This window comes from Notechis scutatus, chromosome Z (assembly GCF_049901735.1).
Source record: "Notechis scutatus isolate UNSWTSFEM ecotype Mainland chromosome Z, rNotScu1.2, whole genome shotgun sequence".
Lineage (NCBI taxonomy): Eukaryota > Metazoa > Chordata > Lepidosauria > Squamata > Elapidae > Notechis > Notechis scutatus.
The window spans coordinates 132,035,723-132,053,377 of record NC_142025.1 but is presented as its reverse complement, the minus strand read 5'-3'; the positions used below and the strand labels follow the sequence as shown (position 1 = coordinate 132,053,377).

Genomic DNA, 17,655 nt, shown 5'->3' with positions numbered 1-17,655 from the left:
AGTCCTCTGGGATACCCTGGTCTCCGATCTGCTGAGTAAGCCGAGAGAGCTGGATGGAGTTTGCCTGCCCTCTTAATGCCAGTTACGTCCCTTTGAATTGAATTGTGAGGCCTCCTGGCCCTGCTCCCGCCCTCCCCTTCTCCGCCTTCCCATGCTGAGAACAGGAAACGCCTGTTTCTAACTGCATCCAGATGGTCTCCAGCACCCGGAGAAGGGAGAGAGAGAAACCACTTCCTAAGAGTCTTGGTTTCTATAGGCCACATTTGTCTGGAATGGGGCGGGAAAAGGGGTCCAAATTTTGCCCCCCCCCCTTTTTTTTTGGGAGGGTGTACTGTCATCTGGTTATTCCGTTCCTTTTTTTTTTTTTGCTATTCGTGGGCACATCCGGCAGCAGCCAAGATATGCAGTTTTTTTCCCCCACTGAGATAATGAGAGCATATATTCTTACATTAGCTACTTTTTCCCTTGCTTCTGCTGCAGCTTCAACCCAATTGAGAAAATTATCCTCTTTCGTATCTCTCGGGCTTTGTGTTATGGAAAGCCACAGGAGTCATCCCACCAGCGCTGCCAGCTGATTTCTCACAGAGCTGTCATTTTGGCACTGAAGCAAACCAAGTCATATAACTTCTTTGTCCCTGAACCTGTGTCCTTTGCCCAAAATTGGGATGGGTGCACGTCTCTGCTTTTGTAATTCTGCTAGTCCACACCGAGATCGCATTCAGCTCTTACGTCTTGCATAAGCCCTTGCTATAGCCAAAATGTCGTGTTTTATGTGATCTCGTCAAAGCCTTTATAAAATGTTCCCTCTGGATTAGTTCTTATTCCCTAGAACAGCGTTTCCCAATTTTTCAGATGTGTGGACTTCCATCCCACAATTTCCCAGCCGGCATACCGGTTAGGAAATTCTAGGAGTTAAAATCCACACTTCTTAAAGTTGTTGAGGTTCAAAAACAAACAAACAAACCAGTGCATGAAGACTTAGGGAAGTTGTTAACATGATGTAGGTAGTCCTCAACTTATGACCTTTTAGTGACTGAAGGTACAATGGCACTGGAAAATGTGACAAATGGCCCGTGCACTTTTGCAGTTGTCCGCATGGTCACCTGAATAAAATTCAGATTTTGGGGCAACTGGTATGTACTAATGGTGGTTGGAGCATCCTAGGATCAATGATTGCCATTTGCAACCTTCCCAGCCAGGGAAACCGGATTTATTTAATGATCCTCTGATTTGCTTAACAGTTTTTGCAAAAAAGAAAGAAAAAAAGAAAAATACAGAATAACAAGATTTGGAGAATCCATTCGGATTAAACCTTTTTTTTTTTTTAACTTAGGACCACAATTGGCACCAGATATTTTGTTGCTAAGTTGTTCCAATTTTGTTGCTAAGCCATGCCCGATTTTGCTGCCTTTTTTCCATGGTCATTAAGCGAATCTGGTTTCCCCTATTGACTTTGCTCATGAGAAGCTGGCTGGAAAGTCCCAAATGGTGACTACATGATTCCAGGACCCTGCAATCATCATAGTAGATAAATGCTGGTTGCCAAGTGCCCTAATTTTGATCATGTGACCATGAAGGTACTGTCCGGGTTGTTAAGTGGGAGAACCAGACATAAGTAGCTTTTTTCAGTGCCGTTGTAATTTTGTACCGTCACTAAACGAATGGCTGTAAATCAAGGATTACCTGTACACTCCACAGACCATCCTGTCTATGAATTGTACTCAAATAGGAGAATGTACCTTAACTTTTCCATCTAGACATCTTCCAGATGTCAGAAGACTTAAGTCCCATCACATCTGGTACATACCAGAGCTGCAACAGAAAAGTTGTTGTGAAACCTCTACTTGGTCTTAGTAACTAGAGATTAGGGTCTACAGCTGTGTCCTGCAAACTCTGAGTACACAAGCACACACAGTCACATCCTGAGGGAGGAAAAGGCTGTGTATATTTGGCTTAGGAGGCCTGGAATAGGCCCTTTTCTACTTCAGGACTCTCACAGCTAACTGCTACTCGATCTCACTGATAACATTTTGTACATTTGCCGTTTTTCAGTTTTTCTTTTTATTCTCTCTTTCTCTCTCTCCCCCGCTCCCCCGTGTGTTACTGTTCAATCGTGTCTCGACTATCTTGAAGATTCTTGGACAAGTCCTGCAGTTTGCTTGGCAAAGTTTTTTTCCAGAAATGGTTTGCCATTCATTGCCTCCTTCCTAGGGCTGAGAGGAAGTGGCTGGCCTAAGGTGAAACCCAGCTGGCTTCGTGGACTATAACCAGCTTTCAGAAAGTGGATTTTGAGGAGAGTCAACAGAGTAGGAGAAGGTGTTCAGGGATGTTTTCCTGTTGATCATCAAAACGTCCTGCCTCGGGACTGCATTAGCATCCATATTTGATGACTTTTTCTCTCCTCTCTCATTCTCCAACTTTTGTTCAGATTCCCGCCCCTCTTTGTATCTTGCCTCCCCCCCACAAAAAAAGTCCTCTTGAGTCAAATCATTTCAATGATTCAGTGACTAAATTCTCCCCATGATTCCCCAGACAGGAATATCATCGTTCACAAAACCACTCCTTAACTCCAGAACCGCAAACCTCTTCTTTCTCTGTTTTTTTGGCATCCGGAATACCTGGAGGCAAACAGATGTGATATCACGGAACTGCTTAAATTGGACTTGCCTTAATGGGTGCCCAACATCTCTCTGGGGTATCTGGATGTGAACCTCAAAAAGTGTGGGAAAGAAAGATGCCTGTGCAAATGTCGGAACACCTGGAGCTTGATTTAAGGTGATCTAAGGAGCTGGGAATCTTTATTTTATATAGAACATTGTTCAATTAGAATTGGATGCACGTTTAATACAGGTAGTCCTCTGCTTATGACCACAATTAAGCCCAAAATTTATGTTGCTAAGTGAGACATTTGTTCAGTGAGTTTTGCCCTGTTTTGCGACGTTCCTTGCCATATTTGTTAAGTGAATCACCACGGCTGTTAAATTAGTAACCTGGGAGGCTGCAACCATCATAAGTTGTGAGTCAGTTGTCAAGCATCCAAATGTCAACCACGTGACACGGGGATGCTGCCACGGCTGTAAATGTGAAAAATGATCTTAGGTCACCTTTTTCAGTAGTGCCACTTCGAACAGTCACTAAGTGAACTGTTGTAAGTTGAGGGCTACCTGTACATCCTCCTCTTCCTTAACTCTCACTGGCATTGTTGTGGCTACTGTTCTGTGTTAATATAGCCACACAGTGCTAGTTTCTCTTAAGCATCAAGGACCTCCTTCTTCCTCCACCCAAGGGGTCTAGAAGTTTGCAAAAGGAAGCCGAAAAAGCCGTCTCTTTTGGAAACTCCCGGACGTTCTCACTTCTCAACACCCTGCAGCACGTGGGAATGGGCCTCTTTGCTTGACATGCATTTCGTATCACAGAATTCTTCCCAGAGGGGCGTCCGGGAAGTTCTTCCGAACGGTCCCAAAATCCTGATACCCTCAACTCAAAATGTCTATGTTGGTTCTGTCACCCGGATCCTATCCATCCAGGCCCCACTCCTGGTGAATTTTGGAGGTGTGGGGCAATGGGGGTGTGGGGTGGGAGAGGGGTGGATTTTGAGATGAGTGTCCCAAAGGTGGTTTTTTTCAAGAGGCAACTGGACTTTCTGGTTTTTCTCTGAGGACATTTCGCTTCTCATCCAAGAAGCTTCCTCAGCTCTTCCGAGAGAAAAGAAGCTTCTTGGACGAGAAGCGAAACGTCCTCAAAGGGGGGAAAAAAACAACCACCCAGAAAGTCCAGTCGCCATTTGGGACTCAAAACCCATTTGGGACTCAACTCAAAATCCACCCCTCACCCCACGCCTCCAAAATGTCACTAGGAGCGGGGCGTCCTGCCTGGAGAGGCGGGAGGGGGGAATTCACTTGGATGGTCCGACGGTCCCTCGCTCTTAATTTAACCATCTTGCCCGGAGTAGACGCGAGGCCGCGAACACCCGCGCGACGTGTGTGTTTCTAGCTCCGCGTCGGGGCGGATTGCGGCGGTGTGTGTGTGTGTGTGTGTGTCGGGGGCGCGCGTCCATCCTTCCTGCCCGAGCGCGAATCCCCTTTGCCATAAATGGTCACCCGCAACTGAAGCAGCGGCGGCGGCAAGGCAGCCAAGTCGGGCTGACGGGCGGGCGCGGCAACAACGCGGAGCCGCGCTCCGGGAAGGCGCGTCACTGGGGCGGGGGCCGCCCAGCCTGCAACTGCCGGCTCTGAGTCCGGATCCAGCTGCGCCGGCCCGTGATGGACGATCTGGGTAAGAATCGCCCGGAGGGGAAAGAGACACCCCCCCCCGCCGCCACCTCTGTCTCCGCCGCTGCCGCCGCGTCCTTTGGGTCTCCCCTCGCCCTTCCCCCCCGCCTTCCCCCTTCGCCTCTCGGCTTGCTTTATTCTTCCACCGCGTCCCGGCCGATCTTCCCTTCTTCTGCGTTGCCCGATCGTCATTTCTTCTTCTTCTTCTCCTTCTCCTCCTCTTTTTTTCTCCTTCCTTCTTAACATTCCCGCCTTCGTTTATTGCTCGATTTCCTTCCTTCGGCCGGACTTTCTTTCCGCTCTTTTTCTTCCTTCTTTTCATTTCCAAACGGAGTAATGGGGGGTTTGAGAGGCCGCTTCCGTCGCTGCACATCATTTTTTTCCAATTCCACTTTAAAAAACCAACAAAAACTCTTTTCTCTCTCTCGCACAGCGACCGCCGCGTTTTTTTTATTACTCTTTTTTAAAAAAAAGATTGGCACTCGACTCCCCCCACCCCAACAGCTTTATCTCACGCCCTTTGCAAAATGCCCCCTTCCTTCCCTCCTTCCTCCGAGACTCCTTCGCGTGAGGGTCGCCTCCCTTTTTTCACCGGGATTGCCCTTGCGAGGGAAGGGCGGGGATGGGTGGATGGGAAACTGTCTGGCTTCTTCCCACGAGAACGTGGGAATGCGACTGCCGCGAGGGACGCGCGTTTCGCAAACTTCGGTTTTTGTCTTGCGCGCGTAGGGTCCCTAGTTTTAATTCCAAATTGGAGGATTAAGCCTGACATTCATGAGGGGACCATCACGTGTGAAGGGGCTGTCGTGCTTTGCAAACTTCCACGATTGCAAGTTCTTAAGTGTGACCTCCAAAGAAGAATTAGGGGTGACATAATAGCAATATTCCAGTATTTGAGGGGCACCCACAGAGAAGAGGCTGTCAAATTATTCTCCAAAGCATCGGAGGGCAGGAAGAGAAACAATGGTTGGAAAGTAATCAATTAACCAGTGGGCCCTCCATCACTGGAAGTTTTTAAGAAGAGACTAGACAGCCATTTGTCTGAAATGATATAGGATCTCCTACTTGAGCAGGGGGCTGGACTAGAAGACCTCCAAGGTCCCTTCCAGCTCTATTTTCTATTCTTTTACCTTTCTCAGGGTGGGGAGCGAGAATGGGAGAACTTGCCATGGCCAACTCATCACAGGATAACTCGCTGCGGGACAATTTAACAGTTCTATTTAATTATTTAAAATAAATAAAAATTATTTTCATTTTTGCCATTCACATTTCATTCTGTCCTTCCCTTTGCATCCTTTCTTTCATGAGTCTATTCCACCGTTCTTTGATATTGGCGTAATTCTCGTCCCCGCAATGAATTCTCCTGCAGCGAGTTGGCTGTAGTGAATTGTCATAGACCCTTCTGGAGTGGGACAGCTTGCTGCAGCCAACTTGCTGCGGCCAACTCACCATGGCCTCTCATCCTTGTAGCTGGGGGGAGGAGAAGGAGAGGGTGCCTTTCCTCAGCCCTTCCCTTCTCAAGAAGGAAGGAATGCTATTTCTCAGCGTATTCCTGTGGCTTTGTGGAATTGCTGAACCAGCCTGCTAGATGAGCTTGCTTTACAGACTTAATTCTCCTCTCCTACCTTCTACACCCTACAACTACTTCCAAAGAAATCAGCCCCCCACCCCTTCTCATTTTGCCTTGGGAGAAAGCAGCAAAACGGGTGGGGGGGAGGATTAAGACCTGGATCCATCACTCCGAAAAGTGCTTTGATGCTTCTCTTGCAAATTTATCTGGAAGCTGCCACTGGAGCTGAAAGCTAAATTTACCCCACCTGACCCTGTGCAGTAACAACTACAAAGCCCATCCACTCCAGCCAGTTAGGGGAAGTTGTGCAATATAAAGTTGTTCAATGTAAAGCCACCCAAGGCAGCAGTTGCCAAACCCTAAAAGAGGACTCTTCGCATTTGTTCTGTTTTCTTTCCCCCATCCTGCCCCTCTGTTCCTAACATCCCAGTTTTCCAGTGGTTTTGGTCATTGGCATGGTTTTTTATCTAGGACGAGATGCAGACTTCTTGGCTGTTGGCCTGAATTAGTATTTATCAAACTTGGCCTCTGGTGTGGACTTCAACTCCCAGAATTCTCTAGCCAGCCATGCTGGGTGGAAAATTCTGAGAGTCGAGGTCCATACATCTTCAGGTGGTTCCCCAGATCTTCAAGTGGAGTTGCGGTCCATACATCTTCAGGTCCACAGATCTTCAGGCTTCAGTTCTGGGAGTTGAGGTCCACAGATCTTCAGGTGGTTCCCCAGATCTTCAGGTAGCTGAGATTAAGAAGCACGGGTGATACAAACACCCCAGGGCATCTTCTTATGTGCAGGAAATCAAACCATCGTTTAATAGGCCTGGAAGGAGGATTTTCTGGTTGCCAGCGAGCTCGCTTGCCCCATTCCACACTGCATGCTTGTGAATAAGAGCTTCATTCCAGCCTCTGTAAAAAGATCCTATATTAGTTTCTGCATTCTCTAAAATGGATTCCACAAGGATTTGCTAAAATACCTCTTCTACCAAGCAGGAAGCAGATTTGGGGTGGTGGTGGTGATTCCTGAGCTGGGTCATCGTCGTTTGCAAAATTCTCCCAAAGTGGCCTCGGAAATCCACCCTGTAATCTTGATGGGTGGTTAGCTCCCAACCTAGCCTTCCTTGCAGGGCTGTTGTGGAGGTGCAAATGGTGGAATTAGGCCTAGAGGAAGCTGAGCAGGATTACGGTAGGAGAAATAAAATGAGAATGAAGTTGCTGATCTGGTGAGGGTCTTCCGATGGGATACTCTGGCTGGGGCATCCGGGTGAGGGATCCATGCTATGGAGAAGGGAGGGGATGGTGGATTGATCCTGTCTCTTTCCCTCCTCTCCCGCCCCTTTCCATGTCTTACGCTCCTTTCTAGTGCATTGCATTCCTGCCTCTCCCTTTGTGGTTTCTCCCTAGACACATTTCTGCCCCATGACATCAGACCAACGGGAGCAGGAATGAGAGAGATCTTTCTTCGTCCCCTTTCCCCCCTTTTTTTATGCTTTGCCATCCCAGAAAGTGGCTGGAAAAACAGATAAAAAGTCCCCCTTTTCTAATAAGGATTTCCAAAGCTCTGTCCTTCTTCCACTTCTATCCAAGGATAACCTGGAAGCGAAACGCTGTATTGTCTGGCGAAGAGAGGGGTACAGAAGGGAGGTCGCTTGCTGTGGGGTAGGGAGTTGGAGGGCTGTGGGTCAAGGGGAGGTTCCAGGGGAAAGAGAGAGAGAGAGAGAGGGAGGAAGGGAGGGAGGGAGAGAGAGAGAGAGAGAAATGTGAGAGGCCAGGGATTTCTGGGTAAGGACAAATGCAAAAGTCACCCCTCCCAACCTAGAACTTCCTGGCAGTTGGAACAATTAACCAGTGGGACATCTTGCCTTCAGAAGTTGCGGGTATCTCAACACTGGAGGTTTTTAAGAAGAGGCTGGACAGCCATTTGTCCAGAATGGTATAGAATCTCCTGCTTGACAAGTTTTCGGACTAGAACAGGGGTCCCCAATCTCCGGTCCGTGGACCAGCACAGACCCATGACATGCCAGAAACCCAGCCATGCAAGCAAGCGAAGCCCCATCGGCAGAAGGCAGGCAGCACCCAAAACCACGCCCTCTCTAGTCCATGGAAATACCTCTCTCCACATACCTCGGTTCCTGGTGTCCAAAAGATTGGAGGCCGCTGGACTAGAAGACCTGCAAGCTCCCTTCCAAATTCTGCTATCCTGTTATTCTTTGGATACCAGAATCAGTCCCTTGGTCTTGTCTGGGGAGATTAGACGAGACCAGAGTTGGCCGGGCTGTTTATTGTAGAAGAGGGTTTCTGTGTGTGTTGAAATATTAATTTGGAATATTAATTCCTCCCCCCAGTCAGATTTGCCCTGATCCTACTTTCACAAGACATTGAAAACCTGGCCTTGCTATCAAGCCAGGGACTCTGAATATAGTGCGAGTGAACCAATTAATTCCTGGATTATATTGATTATGGGATGTTCTTGAGGGTTCCTGCCTGTTATTTGATGTCAGTTCCATTTAATATTTTGGTGGTGGGTTTATTCTGTTTTAATTGTCAGCCACCTAGAGTCATGTACATGAGTTGAGGAGAGCATATACATTTATTAAATAAGTACATAAATTTTCAAGAACAATTAGAAATAATCAGATCTTTTCGATAGGAGTGATCTGCTTAAAGAATTGAGGTAAAAAAATATAGATTTTTTTGGTTCCACTTTTATTATGGGTCATAGATCATTCAAGGTGGCAAGCATACTTAATGCTCCTCCCTCCTGTTTTTTTACACAACAACCATCCTGGGAGGAGGATTGGGCTGAGAGAGAGGGAGTGGCCCAAAATCACCCAGCTGCCTGGGTGAATGAAACGGGGGAGGGAGGGAGGGGAAGAGGGAGAGAGGAAAGGAAGGAGGTAGAGAGGGGGAAATGAGGGAGGGAGTGAAAGAGGTAGATTGGGAAAGGAGAGAGGGAAGGAGAGAGTGGGAGAGGGGAAAGGGGGAGGAAGAGGGGGAGGGGAAAGGAGGGAGAGAGGGAGGGAAGGAAGAAGAGAGTGGAAGAGGGGGAAGGAAGGAGAGAGGGGGAAGGAGGAAGAGAGGGGAGAAGGAGGGAGAGAGAGGGAGAGAGGGGGAGAGTGGAAAGGAAGGAGAGAGGGGGAGGGAGAGGGGAGAAGGAGGGAGAGTGGGAGGGGCAGGGGAGAGAGGGAGGGAGAGAGGGGGAAGGAAGGAGAGAGGGGAGAAGGAGGGAGGGAAGGAGGGAGAGAGTGGAAGAGGGAGAGGGGGAAAGGGGGAAAGAAGGAGAGAGGGGGAAGGAGGGAGAGAGAGGGAGAAGGAGGGAGGGAAGGAGGGGGAGAGGGAGGGGAGGAAGAGGGGGAGGGAAGGAAAGGGGGAAGCAAGGAGAGAGGGGAGAAGGAGGGAGAGTGGGAGAGGGAGAGGGAGGGGGAAAGGGGAGGGAAGGAGAGGGGAAGGAAGGAGAGAGGGGGAAGGAGGGAGAGAGAGGAGAAAGAGGGAGGGAAGGAAGGAGGGAGAGTGAGAGAGGGAGGGGGAAAGGGGGAAGGAAGGAGAGGGGAAGGAAGGAAAGAGGGGGAAGGAGGGAGAGAGGGGGAAGGAGGGAGAGAGGGAGAAGGAGGGAGGGAAGGAAGGAGGGAGAGTGGGAGAGGCAGAGGGAGGGGAAAGGGGAAGGAAGGAGAGGGGGAAGGAAGGAGAGAGGGGAAGGAGGGAGAGAGGGGAGAAGGAGGGAGAGAGGGGAGAAGGAGGGAGGGAAGGAAGGAGGGAGAGTGGGAGAGGGAGGGGGAGGGGGAAAGGGGGAAGGAAGGAGAGGGGGAAGGAAGGAGAGAGGGGAAGGAGGGAGAGAGGGGAGAAGGAGGGAGAGAGGGGAGAAGGAGGGAGGGAAGGAAGGAGGGAGAGTGGGAGAGGGAGGGGAGGGGAAAGGGGGAAGGAAGGAAAGAGGGGGAAGGAAGGAGAGAGGGGAAAGAAAGGAGAGAGGGGGAAGGAGGGAGAGAGGGGAGAAGGAGGGAGGGAAGGAAGGAGGAAGAATGGGAGAGGGAGAGGGAGGGGAAAGGGGGAAGAAAGGAGAGAGAGGGAAGGAGGGAGAGAGGGGAGAAGGAAGGAGAGAGGGGAAGGAGGGAGAGTGGGGAGAAGGAGGGAGGGAAGGAAGGAGGGAGAGTGGGAGAGGGAGAGGGAGGGGGAAAGGGGGAAGGAAGGAGAGAGGGGAAGGAGGGAGAGAGGAAGAAGGAAGGAGAGAGGGAGAAGGAGGGAGAGAGGGGAGAAGGAAGGAGAGAGGGGGGAGGAGGGAGAGTGGGGAGAAGGAGGAGAGGAAGGAAGGAGGGAGAGTGGGAGAGGGAGAGGGAGGGGAAAGGGGGAAGGAAGGAGAGAGGGGGAAGGAGGGAGAGAGGGAAGAAGGAAGGAGAGAGGGAGAAGGAGGGAGAGAGGGGAGAAGGAAGGAGAGAGGGGGGAAGGAGGGAGAGTGGGGAGAAGGAGGGAGGGAAGGAAGGAGGGAGAGTGGGAGAGGGAGGGGAAAGGGGGAAGGAAGGAGAGAGGGAAGAAGGAAGGAGAGAGGGAGAAGGAGGGAGAGAGGGGAGAAGGAAGGAGAGAGGGGGGAGGAGGGAGAGTGGGGAGAAGGAGGGAGGGAAGGAAGGAGGGAGAGTGGGAGAGGGAGAGGGAGGGGGAAAGGGGGAAGGAAGGAGAGAGGGGGAAGGAGGGAGAGAGGGGAGAAGGAAGGAGAGAGGGGGAAGGAGGGAGAGTGGGGAGAAGGAGGGAGGGGAAGGAAGGAGGGAGAGTGGGAGAGGGAGGGGGAAAGGGGAAGGAAGGAGAGAGGGGGAAGGAGGGAGAGAGGGAAGAAGGAAGGAGAGAGGAGAAGGAGGGAGAGAGGGGAGAAGGAAGGAGAGAGGGGGAGGAGGGAGAGTGGGGAGAAGGAGGGAGGGAAGGAAGGAGGGAGGAGAGTGGGAGAGGGAGAGGGAGGGGAAAGGGGAAGGAAGGAGAGAGGGGGAAGGAGGGAGAGAGGGAAGAAGGAAGGAGAGAGGGGAGAAGGAAGGAGAGAGGGAGAAGGAGGGAGAGAGGGAGAAGGAAGGAGAGAGGGAGAAGGAGGGAGAGAGGGGAGAAGGAAGGAGAGAGGGGGAGGAGGGAGAGTGGGGAGAAGGAGGGAGGGAAGGAAGGAGGGAGAGTGGGAGAGGGAGGGGGAAGGGGGAAGGAAGGAGAGAGGGGAAGGAGGGAGAGAGGAAGAAGGAAGGAGAGAGGGAGAAGGAGGGAGAGGGGAGAAGGAAGGAGAGAGGGGGAGAAGGAGGGAGGGAAGGAAGGAGGGAGAGTGGGAGAGGGAGAGGGAGGGGAAAGGGGAAGGAAGGAGAGAGGGGGAAGGAGGGAGAGAGGGAAGAAGGAAGGAGAGAGGGAGAAGGAGGGAGAGAGGGAAGAAGGAAGGAGAGAGGGAGAAGGAGGGAGAGAGGGGAGAAGGAAGGAGAGAGGGAGAAGGAGGGAGAGAGGGGAGAAGGAAGGAGAGAGGGAGAAGGAGGGAGAGAGGGAGAAGGAAGGAGAGAGGGGGAAGGAGGGAGAGTGGGGAGAAGGAGGGAGGGAAGGAAGGAGGGAGAGTGGGAGAGGGAGAGGGAGGGGAAAGGGTGAAGGAAAGAGAGGGGGAAGGAGGGAGAGGGGGAGAAGGAAGGAGAGAGGGGAAGGAGGGAGAGAGGGGAGAAGGAGGGAGGGAAGGAGGGAGAGAGTGGGAGAGGGTGAGGGGGAAGGAAGGAGAGAGGGGAGAAGGAGAGAGGGAAGGAGAGAGGGGGAAGAAGGGAGAGAGAGGGAGGGAAGGAGGGAGAGAGGGAAAGAGATGTGAAACACATCAGAGGCCACAGTATGAATTATAATCCAAAATGGGAAATCTGAATAAAATAGGAAGATACTATTTGAAAAGACGGTTCCAACCAAATACTTCCATGAAGCATGTTTCTGTGTTGTCTTGGTGTGATTAGCTGCTGCTAATTTTTCTTCGGTAGTGTTCATGGAGTGTGTTACCGTCTACATAAAGTCAGAAGTGGCACAGTCCTTCATTTGGAGTTTACAAGCACTTAAAATGTCCATGGAAGAAATACCAAACTGCCCTGGATTTTGGGGAGGTACTAACACAAGTATTACCAACCAAGTATTATCGTATGAGCGGATGCATCTGGTAATACTTGGTTTGTGTTAATACCTCTCCAAAATTTAGGGCAGTGTAGTATTTCCTCCGTGGTAATTTTATATATATTTTCCCACTGACCAAACACTACACAAAACCCATAAGAAATATAAAATATACACATTTTTTGTTAAGCATAAGGTATTTTGGTTAAGATTTGGACTGATAACCGTAACCTGGCAAGGAAACTGCTCCTCCAGAGTGGATTGAATTTCTACCCCTTGTTGTCCCAGCCAGCGCGGACAGTGGTCAGGAGTTAAGGGGATTTGCACTTCCACAAATGACCAATTTAAATGGTAAGACCTTTTGTCAAGATTTTGCATTCCATGGCTTGTCCTCAAAACCCAAGACTGAATGCTGTCTTCTTGGCGAGGACTATGGATGCAAACTGAGGAGGGAGCTGGGTCTGGAGAAACATTTTATTTATATTTTAGGAAATTTTTTAGCTGGCAGTGTTTAATACCATAGTCGGTAGAGCCTTCCCTAGTCTGGTCCCCTGCAGAATTCCCAAAATTGCTGACTGGAATTTTGAAAACTCTGATCCAGGGGTGTCTAATCTTGGCAACTTTAAGACTTGTGGACTTCAGCTCCCAGAATTCCTCAGCCAGCTGGCTGAGGAATTCTGGGAGTTGAAGTCCACAAGTCTTAAAGTTGCCAAGGTTGGAGACCCCTGCTCTAATCCAATACTTTCGGCCATAGGCTACCAGCTTTCTGAAACTCTGGAGCAGTGTTTCTCAACCTTCGTAACTAAGATATGTGGACTTCAATTCCCAGAATTCCTCAGCCAGAACGTTTGTGCATTCAAAAATGAATGGCTAAGCTGAGGACAATGAAAAAAATGTCACCCTTATTTAAAAGGTGGACTGCTTTAGTCAGGGAGAGGCCTTGGAGGACCCTAGCACCATGAAAGGTAGGACAGAAATCTTATTTAAATTACTAGGACAGTGTTTCTCAACTTTGGCACCTTTATAATGTGTGGACTACCACGCAAAGCGGGATGGGGAATTCTGGGAGTTGAAGTCCTCACATCTTAAAAGGTGCCAGGATTGAGAAAAACTGAAATAGGGAATTGTATGAGGTCAGGAAGAAATACAATAAACAGATTACAACATAAATTGCCCGTTTATGGCGCAATTCAAAGAATTTTTGTGTCCTTAAACACTGTGGGAGCAGAGGATGGTGAGAAGAGGATAGAAGTGAGGAAGACAAAGATTTATGGATGGCTCAGCCTGCTGGGTTTCAGAAAGGCCATCCAAACTAACTTGTTTTTTGCAACAGGCCTGCTTTGGGAGGAGGGGCAGAGGGAGAAGGAGATGTGAGCTGCTGCTTCCTATAATTTGGAGATTAATGAAAACAGAATTATCTGTCTCTGGCCCTGTGTTTTCCATTAGGTGATCCTTTGTGTTTGGAGCTGTGTAGTTTTAAATTTGATTGATATAAGTGGAACCTGGAAGCTACCCCAAAGTAGCTTCAACTGGAGTGGCACATCAGCCCTGCAAATAAATAAAACAAATATTTGTTAGATTTATATCCTGTCTTTTTTCTAAGGGAAAAAAGCTTCCATTGTTAGGAGCTAAAAATGTCAGGGTGGTTGGCAGAAATGAGCAATTAAACCTCTGCCCTCGCCTTTTTTTGCACATTTTACAAAAGGATCAGAACTTTGATTCCACTGTTATACCCAAGATTTTGATTTTTTTTCCCCCCTCACACACATACAGGGAGTCCTCGACTTACAAGCATTCATTTAGTGACCGTTTGAAGTTATAACGGCACCAGAAAAGTGACTTATGACCATTTTTCACCTTATGACCAAAATTCGGGCATTTGGTAACTGGGATGTATTAATGACAGTTGCAGGGTCTTATTTGTGCTTAAAGGAGATTTTTGTGGCATTTTATCCCCATGGGAGAGAAACAAGTTGGACAGGAATGAATTTCCATGGTTGAGGGTAAAGTCACACCTGGATGTCCTCACTCCTTGTCTGACGTCTTCATCCCAAACTGCTCCTGTGGGCCATTGGGGAGCTGTTTAAACCAGCTGTTGTTCCCCCAAATAACTCTTTCTTTTTATCCGACCAGGCTGCAGAACATTGAATTTGGGGTACGAATGTGTATCTCTCTGTGTGTGTCAAAAGGACCTCTATAAAACTTGCTCTGGGGTTGAAAAAGTTTCTTGCACAAAAGGTTAATTGTGCGGAAAGCAAAGAATGCTTTGGAGGGTTGAAAAAGATGCAGGAAAAGACAGAACAAAATGGAATCACAAATCTCTACAGGGAAATTATGTCAGAGTTACAAATCCTGCGCTTTTTAGTTTTGAATACGAAGCAGTGAGAAAGTTTCTTAAACATGTGCAGAGGACTCCTTTCCTTCCCAAGGGAACCTGGAGCTCATGCTGACAAGACATGAGCACAAGTAGAATTACAAAACTCCTAGATCTTGGATCTGTTCTCTTTCTCCTAGCCTGCGGCAGCCTATCTTATCCTTTTATTTTTAGCCTTTTTAATTAAAAAAAAATGCCTTTCAATCAGCATTGACTCCTGGCAAGTGCCTGGAATACTCCCTGCAGGTTTTTGTTTTTTTTAACAAGATTGCAGAAATGGTTTGCCATTGCCTACTTCCTCGGGCTGAGAGAGAGTGGCTGGCCCAAGGTCATCAAACTGGCTTTGTGCCTAAAGTGGGGCTAGAATTCAGTCTCCCAGTGCTTTAACCGCTACACCACACTGATTCTCTTTCTAGCCCAGTCCCTCTCTGTTTCTCTTATTGGGTCCTCATGGGCTTATTGCAAATGGCTTGGCATCACACGAGTGGAATTTCCTATTGTGTCATTAGTGAGGACTAGTGACTTAGACAAGCCTCTGCTTTAGTTAACTGTTTCAGGTTAAGGGGCTTGGAGGCGAGGGATTCGGCGAGGCCCAAATTTTGCAAGTTTCCACATATTTTCTTGCCTTAGAACATGTTTTTTTTTTGCAGAAGAAATTAGCTTTATGCTTCAGTTAGCCATAGTTGATTTCAATGGGACTGAAGGATGTAATATTTTAAAATTTAACCAACATCGAAAATACCATGTTGTGGCCAAATATAGATAGTCCTTGACTTACAACAGTTCATTTCCTGATCGAAGTTACAACATCACTGGAAAAACGACATGATAGTTTTTCACACATGACCAGTGTCATGTGATCAAAATTCAGGTGCTTGGCAAATGACTCGTATTTATGACGGTTGCAGTGTCCCGGAGTCCTATGATCCCCTTTTGTGACCTTCTGACAAGCAAAGTCAATGGGGAAGCCAGATTCAATTACCTAACTTAACTGCACTGATTCACTTAACAATGGTGGCGAGAAAGGTCGTAAAATGGGGCAAAATTTACTTCACACCTATCCCACTTATCAACAGAAATTTTTGGACTCAATTCTGGTCGTAAGTTGAGGATCACCTGTAGATCAAGCATTTCTCTTCCTTGTTGGAATCCCCACTTAAAATCCTTCTAAATCCGCGAGGGATTAGAGGAAGAAAGAACAATTCCACAAATGTGTGTTTGTTTTAGCTTTGTCACCTTCTCTATCTTTCTTTTTACGTTGCTGGGAACATTTTGACATTGTTGTGCAGGGGGTGTACCTTATTTATTTATTGGATTTGGTGTTTTTTTTTTGCTTTCTGTTCAATAAAGACGGTTAAGACAGTTCGCAAAACATCAAAGGCAAAGACAGAAAAAAGAGGCTAGGACCCTATATTAAATACAGTAGCAATCATGGTGATAGTCCATCCTGGAATTTGTTTTTTTCTGGAAAGGTGGAATAAATAATAATAATAATAATAATAATAATAATAATAATAATAATAATAATAATAATAATAATAATAATAACAACAACAACAACAACAACAACAACAACAACAAATTTCCCAGTGGAATAACATTTGGTATCCAGCCAGGATTTCTGTCCTATGATGGGAATAACGACACAACGGGGGCTGTCCTCGATTTATGACTGCAATTGAGGCCAAAATTTTTATTGCTAGGCGAGACGTTTGTTAAATGAGTTTTGCCCCCATTGCACAACTTTTCTTGCCATTGGTTGTTAAGGGAATCACTGCAGTTGTTAAATTAGTAACACAATTGTTAAGTGAAGCTGGTTTTTGCCCCGTTGACTTTGCTTGTCACAAGGTCGCAAAAGTGAGGATCAAATGAACCCAGAACACTACAACCGTCATAAGTACATGTCAGTTGCCAAGCACCTGAATTTTGATCACATGACCACAAGGATGGTACAATGGTTGTAAGTGCGAAAAGTGGTCATTAAGTCACTTTTTTCAGTGCCGTTGTAACCTCAAACGGTCACCTAATGAACTGTTGTAAGAAATACTACCTGTATTTCTTTGCAACATTTCTCTTTCCTCTGCTGCTCACAAGGTTTTCTCCTCTGCTCTCTCCCCTTAATATTTGGGAGGCAATATTCCGCCTTCCCTTTCTGCCGCTTCTGTTTCTTCCTGAGTCTCATTCTCGGTTATGCGGTCTTTTCCCCCCTGCAGATGCTCTCCTGGCTGATCTGGAGACCACCACCTCTCATATCTCCAAACGCCCGGTTCTTCTCACCGACTCCGGAGGATCCCACAGTCAAGAGAGGACTCCAGTTTCCAAGCCGGCAACTTCATCTTACAACTCTCAGGTGGGCCGAGAGTAGTGGAGGGCCACCGTATCAACTCACTTGTTCCGTCTAGCACAGTGTTTTTCAAATTCGACAACTTTAAGATGTATGGACTTCAACTCCCAGCAAAGGGAGTTCTGGGAGTTGAAGTCCATACATATTAAAAGTTGCTGAATTTGAAAAACAGTCAGCTATCCAGTTAAAGTGCTGGAACAGAGGTGAAACAAATCATGGGAGCAATTAATAGTTTCTTTCTTTCTTTCTTTCTTTCTTTCTTTCTTTCTTTCTTTCTTTCTTTCTTTCTTTCTTTCTTTCTTTCTTTCTTTCTTTCTTTCTTCCTTTCTTTCCCTCTCTCTTTCTCTCCCTCTTTCTTCCCCCCTCTCTTTCTCCCTTTCCTTTCTCTCCCCCTCCCTCCCTTCTCTCTTTCTCTCTCTCTCTTCCTTCCTTCCCTCCCTCCCCTTCCTTCCTTTTACCTTTCTCTCTCTCTCTCTCTCTTTCTCTCTCTCCCTTTCCTCTCTCCCCCTCCCTTCTCTCTTTCTTTCTCCTCCCCACTCTCTCCCTCCCTCCCTCCCTCTCCCTGCCTCCCTCCCTGCCTCCCTCCCTCCCTCCCTCCCTCCCTCCCTCCCTCCCTCCCTTCCTTCCTTCCTTCCTTCCTTCCTTCCTTCCTTCCTTCCTCCACATATCCCATTTGTTCCTACTTTGGCAATGCAGGGGGTCTATCCTGTCTTCCTAGGCCGAAAGCCTTTACATCCTAAAGTGAGTCTGTAGAAGGCAGAAATGGTGAAGCTTTCTGAGGTCTCAAGATCAAGTTTCATTCCTAACTACCAGCATCTTTTCATGACATCAAGTCCTTGTTCTATTAAAACAAAAGACAGTCATTATGTTTTCACTGTGGTACACCAACCCAAAGTTGCATCAGCACTAATATCATAATCAACTATTCTCCAGAAATAAACAGCTGCTTCTGCTTACTTCAGAGTTATTCTGGGTGTAAAACTATCCTGGGAAGTTGCATAGGAACAATAGATTT

General features: G+C 47.9%; 1 protein-coding gene across 1 annotated transcript in view; it reads left to right on the top strand.

Annotated features, from left to right (window-relative positions):
- The first annotated feature begins 4,137 nt into the window (after positions 1–4,137).
- TGFB1I1 (transforming growth factor beta 1 induced transcript 1) overlaps positions 4,138–17,655 on the top strand; it is a 35,207-nt gene continuing 21,689 nt past the window's right edge. Inside the window, 2 exon segments of the mRNA XM_087947518.1 lie at positions 4,138–4,275; positions 16,510–16,646. Of these exon segments, the coding sequence (XP_087803644.1) occupies positions 4,263–4,275; positions 16,510–16,646 (150 nt within the window). The 5' untranslated portion in view covers positions 4,138–4,262.